At 50.2% G+C, this 15,932-nt stretch overlaps 1 protein-coding gene across 1 annotated transcript; it reads right to left on the bottom strand.

The window, feature by feature from the left end:
• Positions 1 to 14,912: 14,912 nt before the first annotated feature.
• VFPPC_18167 (hypothetical protein) lies at positions 14,913 to 15,200 on the bottom strand (the record flags this gene model as incomplete). Its single annotated transcript, XM_022429820.1, has 1 exon — positions 14,913 to 15,200. The coding sequence occupies one exon, from the start codon at positions 15,198 to 15,200 to the stop codon at positions 14,913 to 14,915; it is 288 nt and encodes a 95-aa protein (XP_022286033.1).
• Positions 15,201 to 15,932: the final 732 nt, after the last annotated feature.

The raw sequence follows: 15,932 nt of genomic DNA on the forward strand, positions 1-15,932 counted from the left end.
GAGTAGTTGTGGCCAAGAATGGGGATCGCGTTCTACGCTACGGAGTGCAAATGGCCATACCAGACCTTGGCTGTGGTAAGTAGCCTGTCTGTGTTTGAGTCTCAATTACGTGGTGGTGTGGTACTCTATGCAATCTTGCCCACTCGCGCGAGTCGGCCGAGACAGCATTTCGTGAGCGACGATCTTTGGGCGAAATTTTCCAGACCGTTGCACAAGCGCAAGCCTCAATGCCGGGAAGGATCCCCACACCCATGAGAATACTCGGCCTACTTGAATCACTTCATCTCTGACATGATCTACGTGGTGGGCTCTGTCAAAAGGGGTCGGTTACGTAGCGTTGGCATGCCCAGAAACACGAGGAAAGGAGGGGAATGAATGACAAGCAAGGCGTGGCCATGTTCCGGGAATAGGATCAACATATTGCATCTTTGGACATGGTTTTCTGTCGACCAAACTCCCTTTCCCCTAATACAATGCCACGCTTCGGCAGATGCCTCCTTGCCAACACATTGCGAGCAAATTGGCAGGACAGCCATCTGCAGGTTTGAAAATCCTTTTGGCTGGCCACGGTACTTGCACCTCGCAACTTCAACTTGCATTCTGTGGCGCAAGCGAAGTTGCAGAGTTACGGTGGTGGTGGTGCGCTGTGCTGACTACCGTCAGCCAAACAGCCACTCCAAGGGCAGTGTGTTGCCTACAGAACGACAGGTCAGTTAAACGAAGCTTCCGCTCGGGAGACTTGAACGAGATCCGTTCCGGGCAGAACGAGGTACGAAGCTAGGGACGGAGTGGAGGGATGCTCTTGCTTTGTCAATAATGCTTGTCCGCTTCGATTTGCATCACCACGAACCGCAGTTTTCCAACCATCCTCCTCTTGATCCTCAACGGACTTAAGTCCCGTGCCTTACAGTCCCGCTCCTTACTCCTAACTTAACGGCAGTGCAATCCGGCGGTGCGCCGATTCCTACATCCGTGGAGCGTTTACTGTGAAGAGGTGAATGATCGGCCTGGTTGCAATGTGACGCCATGGCCGACGGGCAGCTTTCCCGGCACGCAAGGCATGCGTGGTGGCTTGCTGTCCACGGTTCAATTGGAAGATGTACTGGTTGACCTTGCCTTGTTGACCTTCCAAAGCCACAGGCTTTCTCACATTTTGTCACGGGGCTGGTTAGTTCATTCATACGGGTTTCCCACCCATTCTGCCGTACCTGACAGGCACTAGTCATCCAAGGTTCCCTGTCAATATCACCACTGGACTCGGCAAGTGAACTGTCATTGCAGGAACGGAGAAGCGGAACATTGCTAGCGTACCGTGTTGTTTTTCCGTTGCTTAAGCGTCCAACTATCAACACCAGACCACGAATCACGGATTTGACGAGCCAACAAGTCCGACGCCGCTCCTCGCCCCGAGCATCCTCTGGCAATTGTCCACCAGGCCAGGAACCAAATCCCGTATCCGCCTTATACCTGGAGTTGGGAGGCCCACACATGGCATGGACTGGCAGGGCGACACAGGGGATACTAGGGTTACCCAGGCCAAAAAAGACTGCAAGGCCGGGCAAAGGCCGTATACCCCCAACCACCCCCCCACGACAAATCTTGGGACAGACTTTGATGGGAGGCTGCATCCAGGATCATCGCCAAGGTTTGTTGTGTTGCTTGGTTCGAGCCCTGGTTTTCGTTTTGTCTCGTATGGAGAGCAGTTTGGGAAATGGCGGCAATGACCCAATCAATTGTTCTCGCAACAGATGCCCCTCTCACTCTACTTGACACTCTCTGGAACAAGCATGGTCATAAAAATAAACTTACTTTGTCGCCAGGTTGGGCTCGATTTAAACCATCGAGCTTGGCACGCGGTTCAACTACTGGAGTAAATTGGTCATCTCGAGATAATAAGACGAAATTTATGTCCCCGTCTCCAAACCTAGATTCCCGCTCTGACATCGGCAGGCCAGATGTGGACACGCGAGTGTGAGTGTAGCCGTCACAAAACGGTGGCAGGCAAACAAAGCCCAAGCAACCATGGCGAATCACCATGCCTCTTGTCAACTAGTTGATCATTTCCCACAGGGCTCCCCACCAGATGAAGAGGGCAAGCTTGGAAAATGCGCCCAGGTGTGCTGCGACCTGCACCTTCATCACCTACCGGCCTAGTCTCTTTCTGTCCCTGTGGGCAAGGGCCTTGCATGATGGCCCCAAAGAGGCATGGTCTACATGGAGAACAAGGAGAAAAGCTGGGGGTGGCTAAAACAGTGGCCGTACCGAGTAAGTTTGGTTTGTTTGTCTGTCTTAAAGCCGCAAGCTAATTAGTTGCTGTGTCTCAGGATACACATTCTCATACAGGCCACGAAGAAACTGTCATTTGGCTATTTGTCAACTTGTCCATTGACGCGGCAGACTTGTTCACTACGAAGACAAAGCTAACCGTCCTGCTGAGAGTCTCAGGATTGACAAGATGCCAAACTACGCTCGGGGGACGGTGTTGCCGGGGGGTTGACGCCATTCGTAATGTTGGTCTTGTTCGATCACACTGGTAAGATTAGCACACCAATTACATGAATTAGGCAGCCAGATTCTTTCGGCCTTTTCGACTTCCGCCGCTAGAGATGAGCAACTGTAAACCCAACTAGGCGGAATATGGTCGGGCACTTTGGCGAGCATCATCAATTACATTCCAGGTAGTTTTGTTGCACCTTTTAATCTTTTACAGTCGGCATTGACGTGCCCATGTTAGAAAATACAATTGGTATTTTTGTTCCGAGGCAGAACCTTTGTTCGGAAGGCACGATTGTTGACGCCATCCAAGCCACCTCTCTTCATGGCGGGCAGTCTTCCGTACCACGTTGTCTACGGCGCTTTTTTGCTGGATTGTCCAATAGACTCTCGTCTCAAGCTTCTACCTCCACAGGCTCTCTCTCCCTCTCTCTTTTGAAAGGGACCTCTTTTGGTGGTCAAAAAGTCGCACGGGGCGGCGGGCGCCGAAGGCGCTTTAGTTTCGATCTGGTGTCAAGTCCCAGAGTTTGTTTGGGTGGAGATTTTCGGAACGAGATATGTCTGGATGACGAGGTTGAGCAACAGCCGGAAGCCTAAAGTTTCACGTGAAGTTGATACGTGAATGAAAAATACGGCCGGCAAGCAACTACGGAAAGCAACTTGTATGGTTGCAACGAGGCGTCGATCATGATGACAACAAGAAACTCTAGCTTCTCTTCACCTGAAGGGAAATTGGAGTGGGCTTCGTCGTCGTGGCCGAGACCTCTGTGCCAGCTGGAAGCTTCTCGCCCCCAATGTCTCTGGGGTATTAGCAAAATCCGACAGGCCGGCAATGCAATGCAGTGAGAGGTTCTCGACATTGCAAAACGATACTCATGTTGCCCAATATAAAATTTCAGCCACAATACAATCTCGACTGAAGGGCGTCTCTCGAGTACTGAAGCCAAGTCTAGACATGACACTGAGCCAGCCTCAGCAGCTCGGTTACACTCTTGTCGGGCAGAGCAAATGAAACAGGATAAGGCGGTGGCGCTGAGTACGTCACGAATAGAACGAAAGAACACGGCAAAGAAAACGGAAAACAAAATTTTGAATGTGAAAAAAGAAAAGAAATTCAAACTGTTCGTTGACCATGTTGGTCCCAGACAAAATGTCTTGCACGTATTTCGGCGAATGCTCGTATGTTCAAGACAAGGCAATCTTAGGACCCATCATAGGAACCACTGTTCTGGGACTAATAACTCGCCGCTGAGAGGGAGTATGTGAAAAGAACCCTTTCGACTGCCAATCAACAATGATGGGCACCACAAAGACTGGATTACTAGCACGTGGCATTCAAGACTTGGTCTGTCTGGCAAAAACGGCCTTGTTAGTTCAACGGTGAAGTTGACTAACGGAACCTAAGGGAAATTACAAGATGAGCCCAGATGACGGGATGTCATGTGTGGGCCAGTATTGACAGAAGATTTCCCAGCGAAAAGCTCGCGGTTACCAGATCTTCCAATTCCCCATCTCTAGAGCATGGGTCTGGCGATCTGAGGGTCGCTACTCCGTACAGATCATTGAAGATGGAGGGGCGATGTGGTCTGATTGAAGACCTGGCTTTACACGGCATTACAAATCTCTTATGCCATTCTGTTGGGTCTATTGCCGCAGGTGCAATTACAGAAACGATAGCTCCATAGTAGGCTCCGAATGTCAACATGATGGTGGAACTTTTTTTATTGCATTTCGGCGCAATATTCGTATATTTGGCCAAGCAGGGTCTCTTTCCTGTCTGGACTGGTCAACTTTCAGGTAATATAATCGTGAGGAAAACTACACATCAGGCACAGACCAACACAGTCACTGACACAGTCAACGGGGGCGCTCGTCACGGCACAGTAGTTGTGAGCACTCAAAAGAAACGAACAACAAAAGGTAGGGGTAATGAGCCAATACCGGCGTCAGCATGGCAGCCCGTAGCCTTTCAGGGTGAATCCAGATCTTGACATTGACCCAGGCCATGTCTGAAGCGTACCACATCTTAGTTTTGTGGCACTTCTTGGCGAGTTCTCGTGTGAAAACCAACCCGTAATGTCACAGCCCATTGAGATCCTACAGCAAAAATTAAATTTGGGGTGAGTGCGGACCCTGGCGGGCTCTGTTCAGGTATCACCAAACCTGTGACGGTTCCCAATCCATCATTTTGTAAGCGTTATGTGTGCTACAAGAGTCGCAATGCTAACAGTGTGATTCTCCACTGCAAAAGGATTGGTAATGATTCGCATCGACTTGCTCAATTCTCGGCAGTCACTTGGTGACATGATGTACCGCGTTGATCCGACCCTCTCCACCTCGATTTTGTTGTTGTCTGCCTGTCGGCTCTGCGGCTGTCATCAGTCTCGACGCAGTCTGGTGCAAGAGTAGCCAGTGATGGACATGACAACAACAGTTGGCTTTGGAGTATGGACTTATTAGGGTAGCGTTTTGGGACCCAGCTTGGCACTTTGGGGTGTTTCCCGCCCCTTCCGGCCTTGCGAGACTGACCAAGGGTTCCCATATTGACGGGGGTATTGGGCTTTGGTGCCCTGAACTGGTCGTGGTTCATGGGTACTCCCACTTCCAGCTGTTCCAATGCATGACCTGATTTCAAAAAGGGACTGACTGACTATCAAGAGAGCTGACATTGCTTGATACGGACAAGTATTGTCTTCGCCACCTCTTTTGTTCTGCCAACTCCGCCACCACCATTGCATCTGCCGTTGCAAAATGTACATGTCGACTCTCGTCTCGGTAGTACACCTGCAAAGAGGGTGTCAACCCCATCATCCAAGCCAGCCTTTGTGGCACAAGAGAACGCACTACTGCAGGGATTCAAGGTCAGGGCCAGGGGCAAGACTGCAAGATGGTCGCAACATCAAGGGCAAAGAATGACCCTGTAGTGCACACGGCATGTGACAGAATCGAAGATTGAACCCTGGCTGGCATTGTGGTGTGGTCACAATGCTGGCCAGTAAAACAAGTCCAACATGCCTGAACTCCTCAGCATCTTTGGTGCCATCGATGCGGTGCAGGGATCTGCAAAGTAGACAAGCAGGCATGCTGAGTCGCGTTTCGTCGTGGATAGTTGCCGAACCCGTGTCCAGATAGGTCTCGATAGGAAAAGACCGACAATGGTGGCTTGTATGGGGTGTCATTATGCTTGACAGTCAGGTTTTCATCGCACTTGAAAGCTTGCAGAATTTGATGTCATTTCATGTCGTGTCATGTTAAGACAGGCCGAAGACGGCTGTGCTTTTTTCAGGTCGCAGTCCTTGTAGATGAGCAAGCCATCCATCCTCCACAGCCAGGGGACACTAGCAGCGGCCAGTACCATCCGTTCTTCTCGCAAGGTTTGACCAGAAGGCTCTGCCCAGCGGCTGCGTCCACATTGTATGATGTTTTTGTTCTGACAAGATCTAATTAGCCGATGGACTAGTTTGATTTCCCTTTCACCCGGATGACTTACAGGACACACTGAGAGACGAGTTCAGGGTTGCAGTGCAGCTCGGCCGACTCAAACTTGCCACCGGACCAGAAAATGTGCTTCCACCCCCGTTAGGTGAATAGAGGAGTGACCTAGTGGCAGCTTGCGTGGATTGAAGTCCGCGATAGGCTGGGCTTGCGGTGTTAGTGGTTTGGCTGGTCAGCACTGGTGCAATATCCTTGTGGCCTGTTTGGACAGGACGAGGCTGGTTCTGGATTCCGTTGTTTGTCACTGAAGACGGTCGCGAGGCTTCTCTATCTCAAACTCCCTGAGAATCCTAGACTCCCGCCCGTCCCCCGTTTCGGCCCCTTAGCTGCTCAGAATAGTGAGACGGACATCAGATAGAGCGAATCATCCTGCCCATACAAAGCCGTCATGCGATTGCATTTGCACTGCCTGCACAAGCTGTGGTCGTTTAGCTTGTCAATGTCCATTTGTCACCAGGGGCTCTGTTTCAGGACAGAGAGGATCCCTTTCTGGGTCAGACTGAGCACAGAATTGCGAACACCCCAGACAGAGCCAGACCAACCCAATACGGTTGGGGTGGGGTTTCGTCAAAACCTGCTTGAGTTGATGGTGCATTGGACAGACTCGACAGATCCTGTCGGAGGCCAGAACACTTGATGGCACCGTGGCTTGTTCAAAGATGTCTCCATGCCTCCAGATTCGAATGCAAACCACTACCACAGCCAGCACAAGCATCACCAAACCAGTTGTGCGAGTCAAACCATACAAGGGTTGGCTAGTTCATCTAGGTTACTGACACTTTCTGCCCCAAGCCTCCCTGTAATCAGCGCCAAGCAGGCGACCCTGCCCTGTCTCCGTTGTGGATGGGTCTTCTGGGCTGTAGCCTTTATGTCATGGCGATTGCGATGAGATGCGATGCGATGACAAGTGGTGGGTGGAGTGGGCGATGTCGATCCGGACCAAGTCTTGTGAGTCCCCCTTGTCAGCACCACAGATTATCTTCCTAATGCCCGCTGTCAAAACTCTTCTTGTTATATTGCCGCCACCTTGATGGACCACAATATCCGCTGTCCGCCATATTCTGCAACACAAGTGTTGTTTGCGCAAATCCGCCTGGTGTCCATCCTTGGGATTGCGCGAGTGAGTCTTGAGTCGCATGCTGCCTTTTGGGTGTTGAAGGCCTCCACCAGTTGTCTATCTCCGCAGGTCGTCAACATCACCATATTTCGTTGCTGTCTGTGGTGCAGCTTCAATGTATTACTCAATACGGAGTACATACGAAGTAAATCTCCACCTACTAGGTTCCGGGGTCTAAGCCGTTTGCTTTCTCCTCAAACCATCCACCAATAGTTAGCAATATTCGGTAAAATGAAGACCGGCGAATAACCTGAACTGTCCTCGAATTCTGTCTGCCTCTTGCAACAACTCGTGCCCATAAAGCGCGCTGGGCTAGAGAGGTCTGCGGGAGCTTCAAGATGTAGCATAGTGGATGAAGAGTTGCCATGCCTACAGTTACGACAATACGGCATAGCCATGCGGTAGTTAGTTGGTTCCTTTCCTTGTATGGGAGTATTAAAGCCGGGGATCGCATTAAGAAACACCACGTGGATGTAACTTAGACGCAAAGTGTAATTCGTGGACTCAACTTGCCAGTACGCTGATAAGCCCGGGAAATACCCACTCCACCTCATTCTGGGTGTCCGTGATTCATGCGTCCTGGGTGGAGGGTTTGTTTTTGTCCTTTCGCCTTGCAATATTTTCCGCTTGTTGTCGTTTTCTCCGGTATCAGACAAGTCTTGCAGGCTATGACACAGTTAGAGATCGGTGCAATTACCTAAATCAGGTTGTAGTTTCGCCTATTATTGGACTGGGTCCGCAATTTTGTTGGTCGTCCAACCTCTTTCATGCATCAGACACACCCAAGGCGAGCGTTACGAGAACAGTTGGCCGGTCCCAGTTCGTCTCTCAGGATGGCGAGGCGTTTCTTCGTCTCGGATCAGCGCCCAACTTCCCATCATGGTTCCAAATTCTCAATCATTTATTAGTGCCACAAGAATAGCGTCGAAACAATAAAATAGGGTATAACTCCAAAAGAGGTCGCCAGTGCCGGCAACAATAATCTCTGAGGTTGAAAGCAAATGCGTTTATCACCAATCAAAAGAGACTGCGTGCAGAATCCTTGTAGTCAGACAACGTTGTACAGACCTAGACCCTGCAATTTTGGTGGTTCGGATGCAGTTTGTTCTTGTTGTCAAATGCAGACTTCGTTCAAGGACAGGCGTGAAGTGTGAGGAAGTTTCAGGTGCACGTGAACTTGCAAGAGGGTCAAAGGTTCCTTCCGCTTTCCCTGCAAGAGTTTCCATCCAAACTGCCGCATGGAACCTTCAGATCTCGTCAATTCAATTTGCTCGCTCAACTCGTGAGAAGCTGTCAATATATCACAGTCTGCAAGAAATCTGGTGGCCTTGTTCTTGGCTCATATGTCTACAACAATCCAAGACCAGAGAGGTCCATTGTGCCAGCCACTCGCGACCATCCGACCGGCCAACGCCAGTGTGTCAACATGCGTTTGCCATGCATTCGCCTTGCGTGAACCCCTCTTTTGGAAGATGGATGATGCCTGTTCCATCGAGAAACCGCCAATCGAAACTGCCCTTTGCTAGGGTTCGTTGCGGTCTCCTGCGCTGCTCCTCATTAGCTAACTTGCCCGGTAGGGCGTATGGCGTATGGCGTACGGCGTGGGCAAGGTGAAGATGGATGGTAGTTAATTCAGCCCAGCCAAGTTGACCAACCCCATGCCCATGCTCTCCGGCCGTGATATGGATATGGCACATGACTCTTTCGGAATCTTGATCCGTGATTGGCGCAGTGTTTCTTCGGCGCAACCATGTGCTATTCAGCCAGAAACGCGCTCATCATGAAGCTTACTAGTTACTACCCATTTTGAGAACTACATCCGCCCCAACCACTCGAAACAAATGATTCAGTCTAAGCTTTGAAGTGCATGAAAGGCCACGAGGGGCCGACATTCGCCTACGGCTGAATGGCGGTATTCGGCCGACAGTTTAGCTCCGGGCGTGTCGAAGCACTTCAGCACATCATCGGCAGTGCCGCGTTGAAAGGTTGCGGCATTGGGGAACAATGTCGTCTGTTGGCTTCTGCGTCCTTTCTCGATGCCAATGTCCGCCGCTATTTCTCTCCACTTCTTTTGTTTCGTGAAGTTCGACAGCCCACATACTTGCATTGTGGCGGTTTCTGGGCTTTTCCAGCTCTCACCAGATAGTCAATTCGTGTGCAATCACACATCCCCTGCAGCGGCCTTGTTTCCTGAATTGTCACCAGCATTTATCAATTACGTATGTATAGCCTCGCCAACGGGGTGTTACTATTAGTTTCATGGTTCATGGCTTTTCGTCTGCTACCCGGTACAGGTTCAAATTGTACTTCATGTGTAAGTACTGCCCCTGTTCTCCCTCGCGCCTTCCCAAGTTGTGCTTGTCGGTGAAAGCCCGGCGAAATGCAATTGACCAACTTCAACAACTCTCCAACGGCCAAATGATTCTGCTTCAATCATTCAATGTTATTGACCACCGCCAGCTACAGTACAGTATAGTACTTCGCATAGCAAATATTGATGGTCTACCTGCCAGTCTCGGTGGGGTTTATGTGGCTGTTCTTTTGGACTGCTATTGTTTTGTGTCGTTCAGCCCTGGAATGTTCCCCCCCTCGACCCACCAGGCAGCCCAACTGCACAGAAGGACTCAGCAAAGGTCCATGTCATCATCATCATCGCAAACCGGTGAGGTTGCTCTCTGCGACTTTGATCCATCCACCGTGCTCTGGCTTCGTCGTTTGACTCGACGAAGATATGGGGGCGACTTTTAACTGACCATTTGACAGTACTTACTTGGCGTGTCTCCAAGGTAGCATGAGCAATGGATACTCTCGTTACATGAGGACCAATGCTTGTTGATAGGCATGTTGTGCTGTTGCACGCCACGCGCAATTGACATTGTTGAGATCGTCATTCCAAATGCTCAAGCGACAAGGTGTGTAGTCACCGGAGCTGAGCTTGCCAGGCGAGAGTCTTCTTGGTGCAGAGAGATGCCCTTGCGATGGACCAGAGTCCGTGTTTCCATGGAAAGTCTGACTACTGCCGAGGGAGCTCAAGTACTGCAGTCACGGTAATGCGTCAAAAACGACGACATGCCTCTATTTCGACTATTCATGCCCTGTGAATTGAGATTACGAACTTCATTCGACCGTATTGTGTGAACTCCCCCGCCGACAGATTGTCGCAATGCCCGTGGCCGCTCCAGGGTGAATGGATGATGGCGTGGACTACTTGACTGGAAACCTCACCAGGAACAGTCAATACAGCAATTTGAAACACTGGCTCGAGGAGGGTTGGCTGCCACGTGTTTTTAGTGTGAGTCGTGACACAGGCGCTCGACCTGATGCAGGACGCGATGGTACCATAAAACGCCACTTCAATCAAGGTGTGTCGCAAAACGTCAAAGTTGGGAGAGCCTGGCTTGGGGCAGCCCATGTGCACATGAACCGCTACACCAAGTTTGGCAGTCGAGGATGAGAGAGGCTGGCTCAATGTCCCACCCGGCTCTCGGCTCCTGAGCATTTGGGTTGCTTGTCACCTGCTGCTGTCCTGCGTACTGCACTTATTGGCCGATGAGTGGCTAGGACCATCATTTTCTAAATTGGGCAATGCAGCTTGCTGCGTAAAGATTCCCCGACGATTATTGTTGGCGAAGGACAAAAAAAGAGATCAGTGTTTCGCATTCACGTCTCCTAGGTTTTGTATACTATCCGGGCCAACTTGCTTAGCCGTAATGTCTCTGGAAATTGGGCGCGTTCGCGACTGGCTGGCTATTTTATTTCAGTCATAATCGTATGATACTAGCCATGTCTACGCTAACGAGATGCAGTTGCGCCTTTCCGGTACTTGCTGCTGCTCGACTCACTGTTTGCACATGACTACCACGGCTGCTGCCAAGGGCCATTACAACCAAGGATCACCAATAAATCGAAATGCGGGCGATATCCCCAAAAAAGAGTCACTTTCATATGCAAGGCTGCTTAGTGCCAGATCAAACACAAAGCACAACCATCCGGTTACCTTGGCTCCATAAGGCTGTGACCTGGAATTACTATATTAGCCTTACGGGTATGGATAGGTAGGACGGGCTCGCGCCATCATGCAGCCCCTGATGCACCGCCCCCAGAAATTCGCACCAAGCAGGAGGAACACTTTTGTTCATGATAGAATGTCGAACTAAGATGCCTTGAGTCGATCAGGCCCAGGAAGCCAGCTATTTGTCCCAGAGATACCATTGATATGGCACGCTTGAGAGATATATACCGGCGGCCCATGTGCATAGTACCACCAAGACACTGGCGGGGATGTACCGGCAAGCACGGTCCAACAGTTCATTCCTTCGGATGGTTGCAACCAGTATCCGAGTTACAGGTCTTCCCAGGGCCATCGCTGCAGTTTTTGTCATCAAAACATTTGCTGCAGCCTCAAATCATCCTAGGTTCAGCCAGAATCGGTCCACGGGCCATCATATTTCATTTGAGTATTACGTTATGCCTCCTGCATTTCCATGCACGTTAGTTTCACCACTGCCTTCCGCATAGGCCCACTTCACTGTCGGCGACCCTTTAACAATAATCATTTGCCAACTTGCGGCTTGTTGGTGGTCTTTGAGAACCAAACGATTTCATGGCGAATGGTGAGACTGGCCGATTGCTATTCGTGTTGTCGCGAACGAAGACGACTGGTTTCCCGCAATAGCACTGATACCAAATTGAGTCCCAGAGTGGGCTCTCCGTCATCATCATGATGATGTCTCCAGCAAAAGACCATTCAGTACAATGATTACCTCATCGCATGCTCTGCAAGGGTCGAGTCTTGCCCCACACATGGCATCTCCGTCGACGGCAGTTCACATCGGAGGTCGTACCCCTTGACATCAATGGGCCGGGATCATGGCTAAATGGACTCACAGGCTTTAAGCCTAGAGCAAACCTCGATAATAAAGCACTATTTGGTTTGGAGATTAAAGGTAATATGCTGCACGCAAGTAAGTAAACAAGAGAAGTGAGGTCCAGACGGCGGTAAGTGAACGTCTCTGCGCTAGATTGCACCAACCCACCGAGGGGGTTTTTTTTTTTTTTTCTTGGCTATATTCCTCCATCTGCCCCCTTAGCAAGTGCCATTGGAGGTGCAGGTCACTGGCATGCAAGCTTCAAAGATTTCGCGAGGCGTCAAGGCGAATGTTGGGCCAGCATCGGTGTGATGGATTCTGCATAGCGCTGGTGTCAACCAGGATGTCAGAGGTTGGCTGTGCAAATGCTGGATTTCACCTGCAACGTGACCTGTTGTCGCCTGAATCAAATCGAAGGCGGTTATCCGATACGATCACTGCAGCGAAATCAGGCCATAAAAACACAATTAACCATATATTAGCTCCTTTATGAGAGTTGACTACAAAGGTTCTAAGGTTGGATGTTATGGTACGCCTCTTTTTGTTGCACATGGGGTGGAGGGTATGACATATTGAACTCAACACAATGCGCTAATGTTGTCATCAAAAACAAGGGGAGGTCTGATTCCAAATGACCCGAGCTTTTATTGCAATACAACAATGAAACGTAGTCATAAATTTTTTGAAAGTACATTCTCATCGAGAAGCAAGTAAGTACCAAGAAGTATTCACGTCAAAGGTCGATGATAACAAACTTGTTGGGTATGTCAACAGCACGCCATCAAACAAAATACCGACTTGACGCGGGAAGCGATTGGCGAGGCCTTGAGCTTGTGAAACAGCGCCACACCTCTAGCCACCCACGGTAGCCTAAGAGCCTTGCTTTTGTTTGGATCTAACTAGTTGAGGGAGCGAGGCAAATTTGGATGATGCTAAACCCGTTGAGCTGTCTGGTTTCGAAGACGATGGCAGGCTGCGGAGCTTGAAGTATTGAAGGCTTGACCCCATTTGCCTACCTAGGTACCTAGGGACGTTAGCTCAATGCCAGGAGCATACAATCCGAACAGCGTCTGATTCAGTGGCGTTACAAGAGCGTCGGGCGGATCGCGGTATCAAGTCTCCAATGGAATATGTGTGAGTTCAGAAACCGGGTGTCGGAAAGTTTAAAGTCTTGGTTGCTTGTACCACCACTTTCGGCCACAAGTCAAGTTTTACTAGGGATTGACAGCGGTCAACCCAGAACCAACGTTCAGGGTTCAGGGGACGGGAACGGTGAAAATGGCGTGAGCCGGTACCGAGTCCACAGCCGTGATATCGGGATGGCTGTCCAATCGCATTCTACAACCAATCGCATCTGCTTGGATGAAGTTGAGCCAGGTGTTCAAGCTCCAGTCACAAGGCGACGAACCTCTGTATCACTCGATTCCCTAAGAACGAAACATCTTCAAACAGTTTGTGTGCGTTTGGGTAACATGGCTTGTTTCCTGATGAGCCATGACAACACTATCTTCGGGGTATGGATCTACAGCAATTGAATGTGCGCATTCGAGTCATGATGCACTGTTGGCTTCATGGCTTCTCGGAACCAAGATCTCGTGTTGCTATGTTTGTTGATACGGTCACGCCAGTAAGGGGGCATTGACAAAATGCACTACTACTAAGGCTGGGAAAACGACAACGGACTCATAGCAGCGAATTGGCCCTACGTACATTTCGCACCACCACGATTCGCTCAAAGTCTGCAGTCTCACACGGAATGGCCCGAGATCGACCGTGGATAAAATTCCCGGCTGCCTGACTCCGAGATTATGGCCTAGCAGACAGGAGAAGATTAACTACAAGCACATGAAGGATGGTTGGGCTCCGTATTCCCCGTAAATATCTCGAGAGGTGGTTGCTTACATTGCAGGATGATGACGATTCACCTGAGGCTGACCGAGATATTATTATCATTGATGTCTGGTAGCTACGGAGTATAGTCCAGAGGTATGGTATGTCAGGCTGTTCGACCAGGTCCAAGGCGGCGCACAGTCGAATGAGGAGATCCATCAGACTCTGTAGCACAGGTACAATGTAGGGTACAAAGTAGTGTACCTCGACTATTCATGTCACCTTATTCTTTCGCAACAAAACCTCAATTCACCGCGGGCTGGCATTGGGGGGGTGTATCTGGCGAATACTCTAAGCACCCTTCCCATTGGAATCTTTGCCGGTCGATCAGCTTTGCCGACTCATCGGGGAACTTTAGATCTCGCGCCTCCTGCGCCACAACGGTTTTGACAGCTCTCCATACTTGGTTCTACAAGCGACAAGCTCAAAAGCAGACGCAATGCCTCACTTCGCCGAAAACGAAACGTGAGCGAACAGAACTGGAAAGCACTTCCGTTCTTTAGTGGGGCAAGAGGTTGAAAATGAGACCAGACCAGACTCTTGAGAGAGGCTACGGAAGACGGAAACGGCAAAGCAAACACCTATCGAGGCAATCATGGGCAGCCGAGCAGAATCAGCTGCCATGAACATGTTACTCTTTCGATCCTAGTCGGATTGCCCTGCCTCATCGGAGATTCAAAACACTCCAGTCTCCATCACGCACAGATGTAAACGCCCCGCTCGAACAGAGATGCGCTAAATCTCACCAAATTTATGCCATTGGACCCGGCTGGCAAGTTAAAGGTTGGAGCAAAGGCTTCTGTGCTGGTTCGCCTTGGCCGCTTGTCACGTCGCTTTAGAGAATTGGAATGTTTGATGATCGACATGTCGAAGTCGAATTGGGCAAATTAATGTCTAACGTAGCACCGACTGTTACAACTTGACCAGACCCTTTCTGAGTCTTGGAGAGCCATGACCAGGACTCTTGACCATCAAAGCGGCGGACTGCTCACCAAACGCACCGCGCTAATGGATCCGCCTCTTCCTGATGAGTTCCTAATAATTGTTTGTCAAACGTCAAACACCACAATCCTGTATGTGGATATGAGAGTGTGGGTAGTACAGGGAGAGAGGAAACACCAGATGGAGTCTGATTCCAATTGCCCTTGATGCCGGGTTTCAACCCGGCAGCGATAGATATCAAGACGGTAGGGTGGTGAGCTAGCGGGAACTACCGGTGATGATGCGATGGGATGCGACGAGATCCTCTGTTCGAATATGGAGCGTAATTTGAGCTCGTTTGGAGATTTTCGGAAAGAGCCTGGTGAGAATTTGACGACGAAATAGGTATAGACCATGGCGAGTCAGTACTGCACGGATACCAGAATCCTTACAGTCGATCGAAAATCACATGGCAGCCAACTCAGGCAACAGTCGGCTATTGTCATCCTGGTCTAACATCACAAGATGCCAATAACTGTATGGAGTATACGATAGCTGGATGAAACTCTTTGAACACCCGACATTGCCGTGCCAGGATGCCGGAATGCCTCCACTACGGTCACGATTGGTGAGTGCGAGGCGCCTTGTTGGACGTAACTATTGTTACCAATTTGAGAGAGTTTTCGACTTCATTAGGCCCACGCCATTCGGCCAACGAAGGTAAGCACAAACTGATCCCAGATGAATTACGGAGCACCTTTCTTGGCCTCTCAGCGGTCTTGATATGGAATTTCAACCATGTCCACCTCTCGGCGCCGAGGGTCGGTCCAGAGCCGGGGGAGATCGGTGGGCCTTGGCCTGTTCATCTTTCCCTGTTGTACCCTTTCCACTGGCGGAACACCAATGTTGTGAAAGGGAGTCCTGAACACTGCTTCATGGATTGATCCAGTCTGGCTTACTAGAGTTGTGAGAACGAAAGCCTTTCTAATGTGAGAACCCCCGCAGCACCGTCATAGCGAGACAGTGCTAACGAGACCCTGAATTCAACAGAGTAGAGATCATTGTTGCACAATGAAGGGGGTTTGCCCCATTCGTTTGGCTACGTACTTGCTAAGCGCTGCAGTAACGTAACCAACGAAAGCTGTAGG

This window comes from Pochonia chlamydosporia, chromosome 1, assembly GCF_001653235.2.
Source record: "Pochonia chlamydosporia 170 chromosome 1, whole genome shotgun sequence".
Classification (NCBI taxonomy): Eukaryota; Fungi; Ascomycota; class Sordariomycetes; order Hypocreales; family Clavicipitaceae; genus Pochonia; species Pochonia chlamydosporia.